This window comes from Lepisosteus oculatus, chromosome 2 (genome assembly GCF_040954835.1).
Source record: "Lepisosteus oculatus isolate fLepOcu1 chromosome 2, fLepOcu1.hap2, whole genome shotgun sequence".
Lineage (NCBI taxonomy): Eukaryota > Metazoa > Chordata > Actinopteri > Semionotiformes > Lepisosteidae > Lepisosteus > Lepisosteus oculatus.
Window position 1 is genome coordinate 58,779,786 of NC_090697.1, and position 15,127 is coordinate 58,794,912.

Below are 15,127 nucleotides of genomic sequence, written 5' to 3' on the forward strand. Positions count from 1 at the left end.
AGTATGGAGTGGAAGGGATGGAGTTATTTTGGGCGGAGCTTTCTCTGGCTCCCGGTGATGGAGAGAAACTATGATCTCCTGAGTGCTTGCAGTGTCATTAGTAATGGACTCCTCCTGTTGGCGCTGAACCTCCAGTGCAGGGTTGCATTTTTCCTGAGTCTCACTCTCCCCTGTGTGCGGTTGCAGGATTTGTAGCCGTGAAGAGAGACATGACAAACACAATTAGCAATTACAAACTGCGAGGGTAAAAAAACAAATTCACAATTTGATTTTTTTTAAATAAAGCGTTTTACAATATGTAGGTTGATTTTATGTATGAAAGGCCCCTTTTCCAACCTATTTAATGTTTCCATGATTCCTGTTGGTATTTCTGAGAAAATTCTGTGCTTCTGTGTGAGGAGTGAATATTGTTTTAGCGATTCTGATCTCTCTAGCTGAATGCCTTCTTTCAATAAGATTTGTTTTTAGCCTTTTATTAATTTATGTTTTCTTCCTTTTAGATATGGCTAGAAAGCCATGGGAACGGACAAATACGATGAATGGTAGCAAATCACCGGTTATTTCAAGGTAATTACAAAATGGAAATCACTCCAGTAAAACATCTATACAAGAAAATTAGAATATTCAATTATAAAACATATTTTTAGATGAATTTGCTTTGGCAATCATGTCTTTGGTGTCAATACATTTTGATTAAAAGTCTATAATGACAATTGGTAAGACTAAGATTTAAAATTGAAAAACAAAATGTACTATCATAGCCCTCCTATATCAATTTCTTGGTTTAATTGTTAATCATTCTGACTGCTGAAAATGTGATATTCTGAGACCAATTTCTTGAGGATAGCATGGCTTATTGTTAGTTTTTGCCTGAAAAATCACTAAACATTACTAAAGCTAATTGTCTTTGCTTACTTCTCAGCTCTTGTTTCTGTTGTAGCTTAGGGGTTTTTAAAGATGGTTCTCTATGATCATAATATACTGTACATATTGTACCTACAAATAAATAATACATTTTAAATCATTACCACCACAAAACAAAAGAATATTCAAAAACTAATAAAAATTCAAACTGGCACATGAGGTAAAATATAGAAACATACATGAGGCTGCCAATTTTTTGTTTGAGATATAATTGCAAAGAGTGAGCTTTATTTTTGTTTGCTGTCCTTAGTTGTACCTGAAGTTAGATATCTATAGCTTTAATTTAGTCCTACTATTTCTTTTTCCTTCTTGGACGTTTGAAGAGGAAGCACAGTGATATTTACCCATTTGCCCTATTTGAAGTCTCACTTTGAAAGTGAAACACTCTTATGGCCTGATTGGAGCTGATGAGCATTCGTTTGTGGGCTCCAGGCCTGGCTTTTTAAAAGCTAGTCTTTTTACTCTCACAGACGGGATTCACCATGGAGAAATCAGATGGTTTCTGACAACAGGTTCTTTGATTCATTAAACAGGTATACAAACCTGTGCAGTTTTGAGAAATGTATTATTTCTGCTGTGTGGAAGTGTTCTGTTGGGGATTTTTTTTTCTTCTAACAAGGTAATCACCAGGTTGCTAGGATGAAGGCTGTACTGATCATGGCAAAAGGGAACATTACAAGTTACAAGTCTCTTTTCAAATTGTAGGGCTGTATTAACATTAAGTCTTGTCCATTCACAACTAAAACATTAAAAATGATAGTGATATAAGCAGTAGGCTCCACCCAGCTGCACATAATGACTGTAACATTATCAAGGCTCTCAAGTGTTGGTATAAACTGCCTGACAGCTACAGAACAGCAGGAGTCTAAGATAACATTCCACTCTGACTTCTGTACGTATGGGTGTGTTTTACTTGTGTGAATTATGAACATTATTTTGCTGTTCAGGCACACAAATGAGTTATTACTAGCAAGATAGGAAAGTCTGTGTTTTGTATTTGAGAGTGTTTTAGTGTATTGGATTTCCTTTTTCATACAAACCAGCTTATATGATTCTAAATAGAAATTGTATTTTAGAAGATAAACTTAAGATTTCCCTGAGTTCTACTTTCTGAAACTAGTTTCTGGTGTTCAACAGAAAACTACTCAGCTGCAGAATACAAAGGTACACATAAAAATAGCCACAGATGCATGTTAAACAGTTTGATTACAGTTTGAATTATCAGTCTTAACGAGCAGTACTGAACCATACATTAAATGCAGTGCAACCGTGTGACAGTGTTTTGATTTTCTATAATTTCTTTCCAGAGACTGTTACAAAATTTGAATGACATACAAGAAAATCTTGCAATCTGGTGTTTGTAACACTTGCCGTAAAATGATGTAATTAAATGATTAACAACATTAGTTATTATTTTTTCTTAGGTAGTTAGGACAAGAGATTATAAATACGTTTTACCTACAGTAGTTAATTGAGCTACTGGTGGGCGGTCATATCTGATTGCATGCTGCAACAAAGTAGACAGTCCCTGTACAGTGCATGAATTGTGGCTTTTCTTATCAGCAGTGCGGCTGTCATGTTCTCAAAACCATGATGTGTATGCTCTTACTCTTCAGCTTGGTTTAGTTAGTGCTTAAAGAAGTGGAGACCAGTGGCCTCAGTGTTGCATCATAGGAAGTGTGCTGAGTTGTGCAAGTCCTGGCATTGAAGAGAGGTTTACTTTCACTTTTCATTTAACAACACCTGTGCATATTTTAAAGCAAAGCAAGCCGCTGTGGATAATTGATGGGGTCTTGTGTCATTGGTCCACTGTGATTTTTTTTCTATTAACCACAGCTTCCTTTTGTGAAGTTATCAAGTGTACCTATTTAGATTGGCACCATAGTGAAGGATAGCTCACTATTTCCTCCTAGGCTATTTCTTCCTAGGCCTCAGATTGACGTGCAATTAAAGTTAGTTAGAGAAGTTCTGGTGATCCCACGTTCTTTATCTCATCTCTCCAGAAAAGGTAAACCTGTCATTCACAGCCCATGTCCAAATCAGAACATGTTTTTTTTCGTTGGTGATTACCTTGTTGGGATTTTTTTCTTCATTTCAACCGATTCAGTGACAGAGGTGCATGTGTGTGTGATGCTTCCGTACATGTCTGCATGTCTGACTTCATTATACAGACCCCTGAGCTTCCTGCAGTATTCAGTATATCTCCATCCCACCTCCCTTCCTCTCCCTCTTACATGTGCCTGGTGATGTTGAAGAACAGGACGGTACCGTTATACAGTAATTAAAGGTCATTGCGGTGTCCAGTTATTGTGATCCTGCTGTAGTAATCTACATGGGCACTTTATGGAATTAAACTAAAGGGTGTGTTTAAATTGAAAGTTGTCAACAAGTTGAAGTCATAATTAAAAAAGGTACATCAGATTGCTTTGTTGCTAAGTTACTGTTCAAGTATGAAATGTGGCTCCAAAACCATAATTATAACAGTTATGAATACAGTACTTCCCAGTTTTTAACTTTTTCAGTCAGATAAAACAGCAAACACTGGCCAAACAGGATTATAGTTAATTTTCTTACACTGCAGATCTTGTTATTCTGTTGCATTTGTTACATAGTGCCTTACAAAAATATTCACTCTTTCACAGTTTTCACATTTTGTTGCTTTAAAGCTTGCAGTCATGACACATTGAAGTAACTATTTGTTATACACACAACCCCCTTAACACATTCATAGCAAAAAAAAGTAGTTATTTTAAAAGAAAATGTGGGAAAATCATGATGGCATTCAAACTCTTTTTTGTGGCAAACTAATTTAGATACCACACTGTTAGTTCCGTGGCCTCTGTGTGCAGTAATAGTGGTTCACATGATTACAGAAGAAATGTCAGAAACATGTATACAGGTATGTCTCTGTAAGGTCCTTCAGTCAGGTTTGGAATTTCAACTATGGATTTTTCATTAAAATTTATTAGAAGTTGTAGATTGGTCCATACCAAGAGAAAGATATAAAAAATATTTAAAAGAATATCTGCATATGGCAGCGTGGTGATTTCAAAGTGAAAGGTATATTGTACTCTCTGGACAGCGCCTAGATAAGGCCATCCTTCCAAATTGAGCAGCTGAGCAAAGAGGAAACTGGTTAGGGATGCCAAGATGAGGCCAACTGTAACTTTCAAAAAGCTACAGAGATTAATAGCTGAGATGGGCAAAATAAGTCCGAATGAGTCAACTGTGGCCTGTAAGGGAGAGTGACGAGAAGGAAAGCCATCCATCCAATTTGTAATCACTTTATCCAATTTAGGGTTGCAGGGGTGCTGAAGACTATCCCAGCAAGCAACAGGAACAAGGCAGGGTACATCATTTACAGGATGCCAGTTGCAGACAGGTTCATACATACACTCACTCCAGGGCCAGTATTCCCAATTTTCCCATCTAGAATGTTTTATAACTATGGGGAGGAAATCTGTGCAAACAGAGGGAAAACGTATAAACTCCATACAGATAGTACCCCAGGAATTGAGTTCAGGGGACCGGTGCTGTAAGGCAGCAATGCTAACCACTGTACCTCTCCACCACTCAAGAAGGAAGCCATTTCTGAGATAAAATCTTTTTTTCACCTTTTTTCCTCTTAGTTGACGCCTTCCTTACTGTCAAGCATTAATGCTGGTTGTAGCATTTAATTTTTGGGGACTGCTGCTATTCAGGAGGTAAAAAGTTGTCCATACTGAGAGGGAAATGAATGGAGCAAATTACATGCACATCTTAAAGGAAAATGTCCTAAAACTTGGAAGAATCTGACATTTCAGCAAGTACAAAGCTATAAGCCAGCAGCCTTTTCATCCTGCAACATGCAGCTGGCAACCCACTGAAGCTCAGCAGGTGTGAGCGTGGTCAGAACCTGGATTTGAGATCCCCTGGGAAAGTTAAGGTTGCTGCTGGAGGGGGTGTTAGTGAGGCCAGTAGGTAGTGCTCATCCTCTAGTCTTTGTGAGTCCTAATGCCCAAGTATAGTCATGTGGACACTATACTGTAAAATGGCACCAGTAAAAATATTATTATTATTATTATCATTATTATTATTATTATTATTATTATTATTATTATTATTATTATTATTATTATTATTATGGAGTGACTTAAGAATGTAATGTAAATGTACTGTACTTCTGTGGCCCACTCAGTGTCCTGACTGCAGTCCAAGCGAGAATCTATGAGAAGACTAAAAGACAGTCCCTAAGTGATCCTCAAGCAACTCGAGAATTGCACCATGACAGTGTGCAAAGTCAGTAGAGACATATCAAAAAGACTTTGTGCCAAATGTAGTTTACCAAATGTTGATATCACAGGTCTGAATACATATGCAGTCAACATCTCAATGTTAACTTTTTAGTTTTTGCTGACCTTTACTATAACTTACCTTTCCTGTACGCATCATTTTTTAATTCTACAAAAAGTGACACAATAGGAAGAGTCTGAATACTTTTGCAAGGCACTGTGCGTCTACGTGCATGAACATGTAATGAATAATTTTTCCCAAATGTATTTTGAATTTGCCTTATTATTGTCCAACAATAACAATAATTCTTTGGACCTATTGGGAGTTAGATAAGGTAAACCCAACAATTCTGATAACACAGGACATGATTGTGAACTGTTGCTCACAAGGTCAATGTCTCACAACCTGTGAAGGATTTCTTATTGCTCAAAAAGTAGCAAGAGGTGAAGGAATAGTGGCAGATGTCTAGTGGCTGATGGACATTAATTTTAAAGGTGTGTGGATAAGAACATTTCAATTCTTGTGGTTAATTTAAATTTTCCACTCTAAAGATTAATCACTTCAGAGCACAAGTTTTAAGGATTTAGAAAGTACACTTTATGAGAAGACTAACACTTTCTAGTCTGTTATTGTGTCATGAAATCAGAAGAAGAGACTTTCAGTTGAATTTAAAGTTGTTTTAATCACTATAAACGAAAACGGAAAAAGTAAATATTAGAAATTGGTCAGCCTTTGGCAGTTTCATTTTGAAATCCACTTTTAATCTCAGAAAGGGCCTGGAAATTCCAAGTGACCACCAAACATTTGTCATTACCTCCATTAAAACCAAGCTTTATTTCTTGTGCTATTGTATGTACGTTATGGAAGCAAATCCTGGAGTGTAGAGATAGGGTATTTTCAGCAATGCTCTCGAACAAAAGGGGATCTTTCAATTGAGATTTCAGATTTTAGCAACTGCAGACAAGAGACTGTGCATTAGAGCAATGTGCCGTAGAGGAAACATATTTTGGAATAGAATCAAAATCTGAAGACTACTTAATATTCACCGCATTTCCCTTGTAAATAGTTCTGCAACTTATTGTATCTAATTTCAGCCTGTTTGCTTTTGCACCAAATGGGGCTTTTTTTGAGAAAGGTATGGCTATGTTAATAAATTAATTCAAATGCATTGTCAAAAGCCTTGCTTAAATTGCTGTGATTATATTAATACATGTGAAGCTATACTGTCTTGTACGTTATGCAGTTTATGACAAGAGAAAGTTGCATTGTGATGGATCAGAGATTCTAAAGAGTACTCTTAAGTGTGTGTGCTTCTCTTACACAGGCCGAAGTCCACACCTACGCCAACTGGATCCCTAAGTGCCAATGGGATGCCAACAGAAGGTCTAGACTATGACAGGCTGAAACAGGTAAAGAGAAAAAAAGGTGCTGACATGGTCAGAGCATCGTGCATCATTTCTGGGTACTATGCCTCAAAAACAGCGTTCTCCTTTGGAAAATGAGGGGGCTTAAAGGCATTAAGCTTTACATGTAGTTATTGTGCATGGAAAACTGTACAAAAGTCTCTCAGGATGTAAGGCTAACAGGGTATTGTAGGTCTAATTATCTAATTGCGTTTCTCTTGAATTTTGTTGGTTGCAAGGTCACATTAAAGATAGAAAAATGTCTTATCTTGATTTCTGGCTTTACATCACAAAAACCTGCAATTTCAATAAGGGTGTGTAGACGTTTTATATCCACTGTTTATGGAGGTGTCATCATGCTGAGAAGATTAATTGTTTTTAAAAAACAAAACAAAACTTCCTTTTACATCCTAGTGTTAGGCTCTTGAACCCACACGTCACATAGGCAGGTAAAAAAAACAACAAATGAGCCTAAAGACCAGTTGTGACCCCTGAATTTTAGAATACAGGGTTAATCGATATAATAATCACTGAATTTATGCTGTTCTAGTAACAAAGAATAATTCACACACCTGTGGGGCAATATAATTGGATTATGCATGAAAAGTTCTCACTGTGGTCAAATTTGGCTGAATTGCCTGTTCCACAGCCCTGCTGCACAGTTTCTTTACAACAGTTGTGGAAAGGGTAAAAGATTAATAATTCTCTGAAGATCGAGTGATGTCAAAAGCAATGAAGTAAAATGGAATAGATCAAAAGATACTGATTTGAAGTCAAAGGTGAGGAAATACCAAATTCCAGAGTCTTAAAAAAGGTAGTCTAGGATGCAAGAATTATTTCTGCTGTTATAGTTCGATATGGATCATGTACTGTTTGCTTCCTGTGAACTGTGAGTTGCTGAAGATAAAGCAGGTGTTGGTATGCACAGGTGACACTTATTACACAGATTTTACTAAAATATTTTTTTTTTAAATCAATTCATAAAACCTGATAAATGTGTATTGTGTTTGTTTGGCATTTATCGTGCTTAACGGTGGTATATGGAGCTGGTCATGCTGCAGAAAACATGGATTGCTTCTTAGTTTCGTTTTTAGCATCAAAAAGAGCAAAGCAATAGCTGTTCATATGTGTTCAACATACTGTACAGGATTTCCGTAAATTTTTCTTTTGTTTCCCATTTCTTTATTGTAGGACATATTAGATGAAATGCGGAAGGAACTGACAAAACTGAAAGAAGAACTCATTGATGGCAAGTTGAAAGCTTTCATTTATCTTTACTTTAGAGATAAAGAATTCTGCATTACTGAACACAGTCAAGTGTCTACACTTGGGGGACAGATAACCTTAGATGTGCCAGACTTGCATCACAAGCTGAGTGTGGAACATATACAGAGTGAGCATTTGACCCCAAATTCATATTTGAGATGGATACTTTAAAGTTGCCCTACAGGAAATTATGTAAATTACCATACCTTCAGCTAATGTCATAAAGAGCATGGTAATTAAAAATAATACTTAGAAAATTGAGTAATTTATGCAACATATGCATTTTATCTTCAGTGTATTAAAAAGAAATTACCTTAATTTGCACTGCCTTTTCTAGATCAAATCACTTACATCATACTGATTAGCTGTACATTTGGTGGCACTAATAGCAAGCATTACTTGCTTGCTGCTTGGTAATGAAGCAATGATACCTGCCTTGGCAGATGTTGAATTTAGAATTTGCACATTTATTCATTTTACTATGGCAATCTGAAAATCATGGGGTGTTGCAGTCTGTCTAGTGATAAACGTACTGCACAGCTGAGTGACCTGTGACCTGTGACAATTTGTTTTACAGCTATCAGGCAGGAACTGGGCAAGTCCAACACTGCATAGGAGTCGATCTTCCTTTACATTAACCTCTTGGCCTGAACCTCAAGGTCTACTACAATTACAACAAACATTTAGAAGAAATGATGAAGGAAAAAAAAGGCAACAACAAAAAGTGAGACATTCGTGCAAGCCGGAATAGCATTGAACACTACTATAACCTGGGAAGTGTGAGACAAGCAACAGTGAAGTGCTTTGAGTTTCCTCCCTTAGAGTTTGCTGCTCCTCTTATTCTGAAGACCTTCCCAGAGCGCAGGACTGAGTCTTAAGAGAGAAGAGTAACTGTAATTATGCAAAGATGAGTCTTTGTAGAGAACACAAAAAAAGGAAAATAAAAAAATCACAGTGTGATAAAAGAAATCATTCACATTCTGAATATGGAAGGTTTGCACATATTTGTGAATTCATTGAAAAAGGCACATTTGGAGGTGTGTATGTGAATGGGGAGGGCAGGGGAGAAAGGGGGGCTGGGGTGGCAGTTTTGGGAATGAAGTCTTGTGGGCTGTAGAGAAAAGCTTATCTTTCTGGATTAAGGACTAAATGACTGGTGGTAGTCTACTGCTGCAGGACTCCGTAAAGCTCGTCTTCCTGAAATACTCTTGTACCCGAATATGTACATTTAAAATCTCTGCAAGTTGTTTCTTCATGTCTGTTCTAATGTCAACCATGGCCATATCAGGTAGCTTTATGGGATTGTCATGGGATGGCCAGTCTCTAGGTCTTTTCGACTTAATATTCTGAGACCTTTTTTTTTTTTTCAGAAATGAATGCTCAGAAACCTAACTCTAATGAGCCTACATCTTATTTCCATTTGTCGCGGGTTGGTGAGGTGATCACGAAAGTAGATGCCTTCCCAAGGCACTGTAGCTCCTTACCAAATCTCAGTCTTCTCCTTTCATTCAAAATCATCCGTCAATATTGTACATCATTAAAAAAACGTCTGTAGATAGAGCTGTTTAGTTTTCCTTTTCCTTTGTTTTATTTGAAGATTTAATATTTTCATCCAATTTAGTGCATGTCAGATTTTGTAGTCCACTCAACCACCAAGGATTTTGTTAATCAGTTTATAAGCAATAAGTGTAACATCACCATTCAATTGCCTTTTTTAAGTTGAGGCTCTCCTTGATTTTTAATTTCAGGGCCTCGATTTTTTTTCACCATGTCTCTTTTCTTATCCAGATATTTTTTTAAATTACTTCCATTTTATAAATGCTTAGGAATCAATAAAATTGAGACAGCGCAAGGGATGGGTTACTATTGGATAGTCTATGAAATTATAGCCATGGTAAATTTAATTACATTTATTTCATTTTGGATTCTAGAAAGCTAAATTAGTTTGCTAATTGCTGCTGTATTCTAGGTTTAATGCCTCTCAGCTTCAGACATAAGGCTTTCACTGAATAAGAATGTTTAAGCAGAAGGAGAAAATGATGATTTGACTTAACAGCAGAAACCTTTTATTTTTGCCAGATTTGCAACTTTTACTACATCAATTTTTTAATTAACTGTCTGGAAATTCCTTCTCCACCTTGTGAGGGCTGTTATTTACTTTGTATTACAAATGTAACTTTATTCTTGGTAGTACTGAATTAATTTGCAAACTTATTCTACAATAAATAATACATTTCAGTGTGTGAACAAAATGGCAAACAAAAAGTCTCAAAACTGTGAAAAGTGTGAAAGAGACTCTCAGGCCCAGTTTTCCTGGTGGACAAACTGTGGGCAGATTGTTGATCTAATTCATTTTCCAAGTATTTTGCCCTTGGCCCTACAGGAAACAAATAAGGACCTGTTTGCATTTGAGTAATGTATCACTAAACATGTTTCCTACAAACAATGGTTGGTGTTTTAGGAAACTGAAAACCCCCAAACTCCAAAAAACACTATTTTGAATAACCCAAACCCTTGCCCTCTCGTCCTTTCTATGTTTGATTTCATTTGTTTGCCAGTTCAGCCTGCATTGTTAATGACAAGGTAGCCTTGCTTTTTCAATGAATTGTTACATTTCTGCCATCTGTGATATCATCCAAAATGGCTAAGGTTATAAAAGGCAAAACTAGTGATGAAGCAATAGGACACATTTTAACACTTTTATTTCTCAGTGTAACAACAAAATAGGTTTTCGTCATCTCATTAAGACACAGTATAGACAAGAGAGCTACTGCAGGAGTTTCTGTTGTCTTATTGTTTCATTTCAACTGCTTAGCCGTGTGTTGTAGAACCAAGATGTTGAACATTTGTGCAGTGTTGACTGTTTATAGCATTGATTGCACTTTAAAACCCATTTGGATTCATACTGTTTCTGTTGACATGATAGTGGCCAATGCCTCATTGTGACAGTGTGGCAATTTCACCAAAGTTACCAATAATTCCCCCCATTCTATGTAATGCCACGTTTTGCCATCTGTGACTACCTGTATGAACAAGAAAATAGCAACAAAAACATTCATCATATCATCAGGTGTGTGCTTTGGGAGCTAAAATATTTTGATCAAGGTGAAATACATCTATTAATGGATGAACCTGTTTGTGATCCTAATAGGTTTGTGCCTTGTTCTGAAGTTGTTTTAATATGTTGAAGAAAATGTTAATTCTAGAAGCTGTCATAACTTTGTAAATGATTGTTTTTTGCATTCTGCTATAGGTATTTAAAAAAGGGAGATCTGAGGTTTATGTTTGTTTTAGAAAAAGAATGCTTTCTTCATCAGAATTCTGTTTGCTGTATTTGTTTTTCTCAGCACCCCATGTAATGACATTTTTGGCAGATTGATGTTCCAGTAATAGGTTCAGAGGCTGTGGGAGAGTCTGAATGGTTGTCTCATAAATTTTTCTGCAGTCAAGTCAATTGAATGTTAAAATCAAAATGCTGGTTCTAAACACTTCTCCCCACATTACGATTGTAAAACCTTTTCAGAAAATTGGCTGGCATAAGCGGACGCTCAAGTGAATGCCAGAGAAATGGAACTGAATCTAACTGAAAATCATCAATGTTTCCTTTTATTACTTTTTTTGAGTCTTTTATCATTCACATTGTACCATACTGTTCCTGATGTTACATTTTAAATTTCTTACATGCTAACATTGTTTGAGCGAATGAAATAAAATTGCAATACATTAACTCCCTGTCTCTTTTATTTTGTATCTACCCACGAGATGTTAGAAATACTGGTAAAATATTGGTGTCAGGTGAGAGATAGCCTTTGGTCCTTCATTACTTCATTACTAATGTCTTCTCTTAACCATCTTAACTAAGACTATTTTGCACTAAAACTGTATATCAGCACTGACTGAAATTATTCAGGATGCCCTTAGTTGCCCAGTTATACTGGTTTTAATATGTAGTACTGTGTATTTGTTATTCTTGTACGAAGTGGAGAATAGAATTAGTGCTTAGATCAGCACAAGTGGTTTTCCCAGTCTGAATTGACTAGCTTTAAAAGATTCCCCACTGACTTACATTTTGAGCCCTGGCAGACTTAACTTTTACAGTTCCATTTTTATAGATTTTCACTCCTTGACAGACTTGTGGAATTGTCTTAGTCTTTTAATGAGAAGGCCTTTTTAAAACATCCTGCCTTGAAATGAACACCTGCTATCCGCTTTACAGTGGTGGACATTGCTTGCAGTGTCCTGTATGTTGCAGACAAGAGGAGAGGTTGAAGGTGCGTGGAGGCAAGACTTAAGCCACATTCCATTGGCACACTCAGTGTCTTCCACTCACAGTAATTAGGAGGGCATGTGTTTGTACTTGCAGGGATCTTTTAGTTTAATACACAACGTTTCTTTAAACTTGCATAAGTTTGTTAAACTGCTGTGCAATTTTGCAAATTGCAAATGTTATGTAACGGGCAAATGAACCTGTTCCAAACGCCAGACTCGAGACTAAATGCATTTACTTTCGGGAATATTTTCATTTTATGAAGGTGGAAGGCAATATGTCTAATCTGTGTGAACTCAAACATCAAGCAAAAAGGAGGAAATAGTTCTGTGTTCCTGCAGGAAATGGCGACACCCACCCTGAGACAACACAAAGTCGAATCTTAGAAGACTTTTTTTTTTCACTTTTCAAACACTTTGTATTCCCAAGTAAAACTGGTTTGACAAATTCCAAAATCAGGATTTTATTGAGTGATGTTTGTGTGTGAAATTATTTTTCTTATGTCTGTCATTAACTCTTACATCAAAATTACCAGCTTTTAGATAAGGCCTAAAGAATGGCTGACTAATATATGACTAAAAGCAAAGAAATCCTTGCTTTCCTAGCTTCAACTAAATTATTTTCATTAGGTTCCTATAATAGGTCAGTTTATCTTTGGAAAGTTATTTTACATTAGCTGAAGGAACCTTTAAGTTTGTGCTGTTTACGCTCTTTCTGTGAGAGCTGAACCATATTTCTAGAGACATCAAGTGTTAGTGATCTTACTTGCAGACTAGAGAGATTTCACATTAGTCCCAGAATTCCCACATCTGAGGAAGTAAGCTTCTACAAATTAAAATTATCAAAAACTTTTTGGTGTAGCAGCCCAGAACCCAATCATGTATATTAGTGTTAGTTTTAGATGTTTGTATATAACTGAATTGATTAGTGATATATCAAATAGGTTATTTACTGTATCACTCAACTGTAGTGTTTCTCCAGTAAAGCATTTTAAAAGAAATGTCATACCTTTTGTGTTGTAGGTACTATTGTTTCACACAGGGAACACTGTTCAACTGTGGTAATTAGAGGAAGAAGAACAGGAAGTGATGCACCAAACAGAGAGCAGTAGGAGCGATGGAGCGGAAACTGTTTGAAGACACTATATGCGGTGAGCCGAGTTGTGTGTGCTCACTTTGTGAACAAAGTCACCCGGTCACTTGAAAGTCCTTATTCTGTAAGTTCAGTACTTACTACTCCTGTAAGAAACCACACAATCTTTTGTACATTCTCATTTGAAAAGTGTACAGTACATTGAAGTTGGTATGTATTGTATACAGCTTTATTTAAATTGCTCTGTTAATATCTATTATACCAAGGTATCTTGTTTCCTAACAATGTGGAAGTAGAAACTGCTTATCAGTAGACTCTTCATTTTACTTATCAGCTTTTGATTGCTGGAACATGTACAATAAAATGTTTTTCTGTTCCCTTAGTATGTATTTAAAAAAAAAACAATTTTAAGAATTTATGAGTGTTCATCTAAAACTATTATCTACCCCCAAAAATCTTTGCTTTCTGAATTTTGGTTTAATGTGAAAGGATCCCTAGGGCATTGAATTTAGTGATGCAACAGATTAATTCATCATTTATCAGCAAGCCCATCACCAAGGACACCAGTCCATCGTAGGGTGTTCATACAATTTAAAGACACCAGCCAGCCAAACCCGCATGTCTTCAGGAGTTATGATGAAACCAGTGAGTTTTGATGAAACTACTGAGAAAACCTGATAACATTCAGAGAGACCATAAAAATCCACACAGAAGGTTTCGGGAGTACATTTCTGAGCCCAGAAGCCAGAGCTCTGAGGAGGCAGGGCTAGCACCCAGATCTCTCTGACTCCCACTTGCAATTCATGCATCCATCAATCTTTAATCAATTCATCCAATACAGGGTCATGGAGGAGCTGGAGCCTATCCCAAAAACTGATGTGCAAGGCAGGGTACACCCTGGATAGGACACCAATCCATCACAGACACGCACACACTTACATAGGCCCAGGTTTTTCCAGAAGCCAATTAACCTACCAGTATGCCTTTGGATTGTGGGAGGAAAAAGGAACACCCGGAGGAAACCCATGTGAACAGAGAGAGAACATAGAAACTCAACACAGATAGCGTCCCGACTCCAGAATTGCACCCAGGGCCTCAGTGCTGTGAGGTAGCAATCCTAACCAGAGCACCACCATGCTGCTTTCACATGGGATTCAGTATGACGCAAATAAAATTAAATTGTTAAAAGGAGTCAATGGATAAAAGAACGCAGTAAATATGTAGTAAACAGTAATGAACTTGAACTGACAACATTTGAATAGGATGTTTTTTTTTAAACAATACCTTGAGAATATGGACAGTTAATCTGTAATAAGAACTTCCTTGCATAAAAAGTGTAAATTGTTGAATTTTACATCAGAGGGATGCAATGTGCTCTCATACAATTCTGCAATATTTCATTCTGTATTAGCTGTCACCACTGAAAAGCATACAGCTGTTCTGGAAAGAGTCCAGAGCTGAGAACATACATGTAGATTGATCCCCCCCAAAAATCGCCAATTTATATAGAAACAGGATGAATCTGCTGTAGCCTGTAACTAAAAATGCTATGCTACAATGTAGTTGATTGAAAGACTGAAAATTCTAAAAGGGACTAATGAAACAAAATCAGAGAATTCTTTATTCAACACAGAGTAGGACAAGAGCAGGTATAAATATTTTAGAACATGGAAATTCACATATTTGTATATATGGCGCCCATTGGTACTTTTTGTACCATTTGAATTGCTTATTACTGAAAATAGGTTGATAAAGTGAAATCCATCCCCTCTCACTGAACATTTTTTCTTGTATTTTAAGTACCTGGCTGAGTAACAGATGAAAGAACTGGAGGAAAAATCCATGAATAAACCCATCATAGCAGGATAATCCAATCACTTAGCAGTTTAAGATCAGTTTTGTT

General features: G+C 36.6%; 1 protein-coding gene across 12 annotated transcripts in view; it reads left to right on the top strand.

The window, feature by feature from the left end:
* The window catches only part of enah (ENAH actin regulator), a 156,747-nt gene extending 145,155 nt beyond the window's left edge, over window positions 1–11,592 (top strand). For 9 of the 12 annotated variants that reach the window (XM_069179741.1, XM_069179735.1, XM_069179719.1 and 6 more), the window contains 5 exons: window positions 501–567; window positions 1,395–1,457; window positions 6,521–6,605; window positions 7,791–7,848; window positions 8,443–11,592. In XM_069179741.1, the coding sequence (XP_069035842.1) occupies window positions 501–567; window positions 1,395–1,457; window positions 6,521–6,605; window positions 7,791–7,848; window positions 8,443–8,480 (311 nt within the window). In that variant the 3' untranslated portion in view covers window positions 8,481–11,592. The remainder of the gene's footprint in view (window positions 1–500; window positions 568–1,394; window positions 1,458–6,520; window positions 6,606–7,790; window positions 7,849–8,442) is intronic. The other 3 variants (XM_069179730.1, XM_069179782.1, XM_069179791.1) reach the window with 1 other exon arrangement.
* The last annotated feature ends 3,535 nt before the right edge of the window (window positions 11,593–15,127 follow it).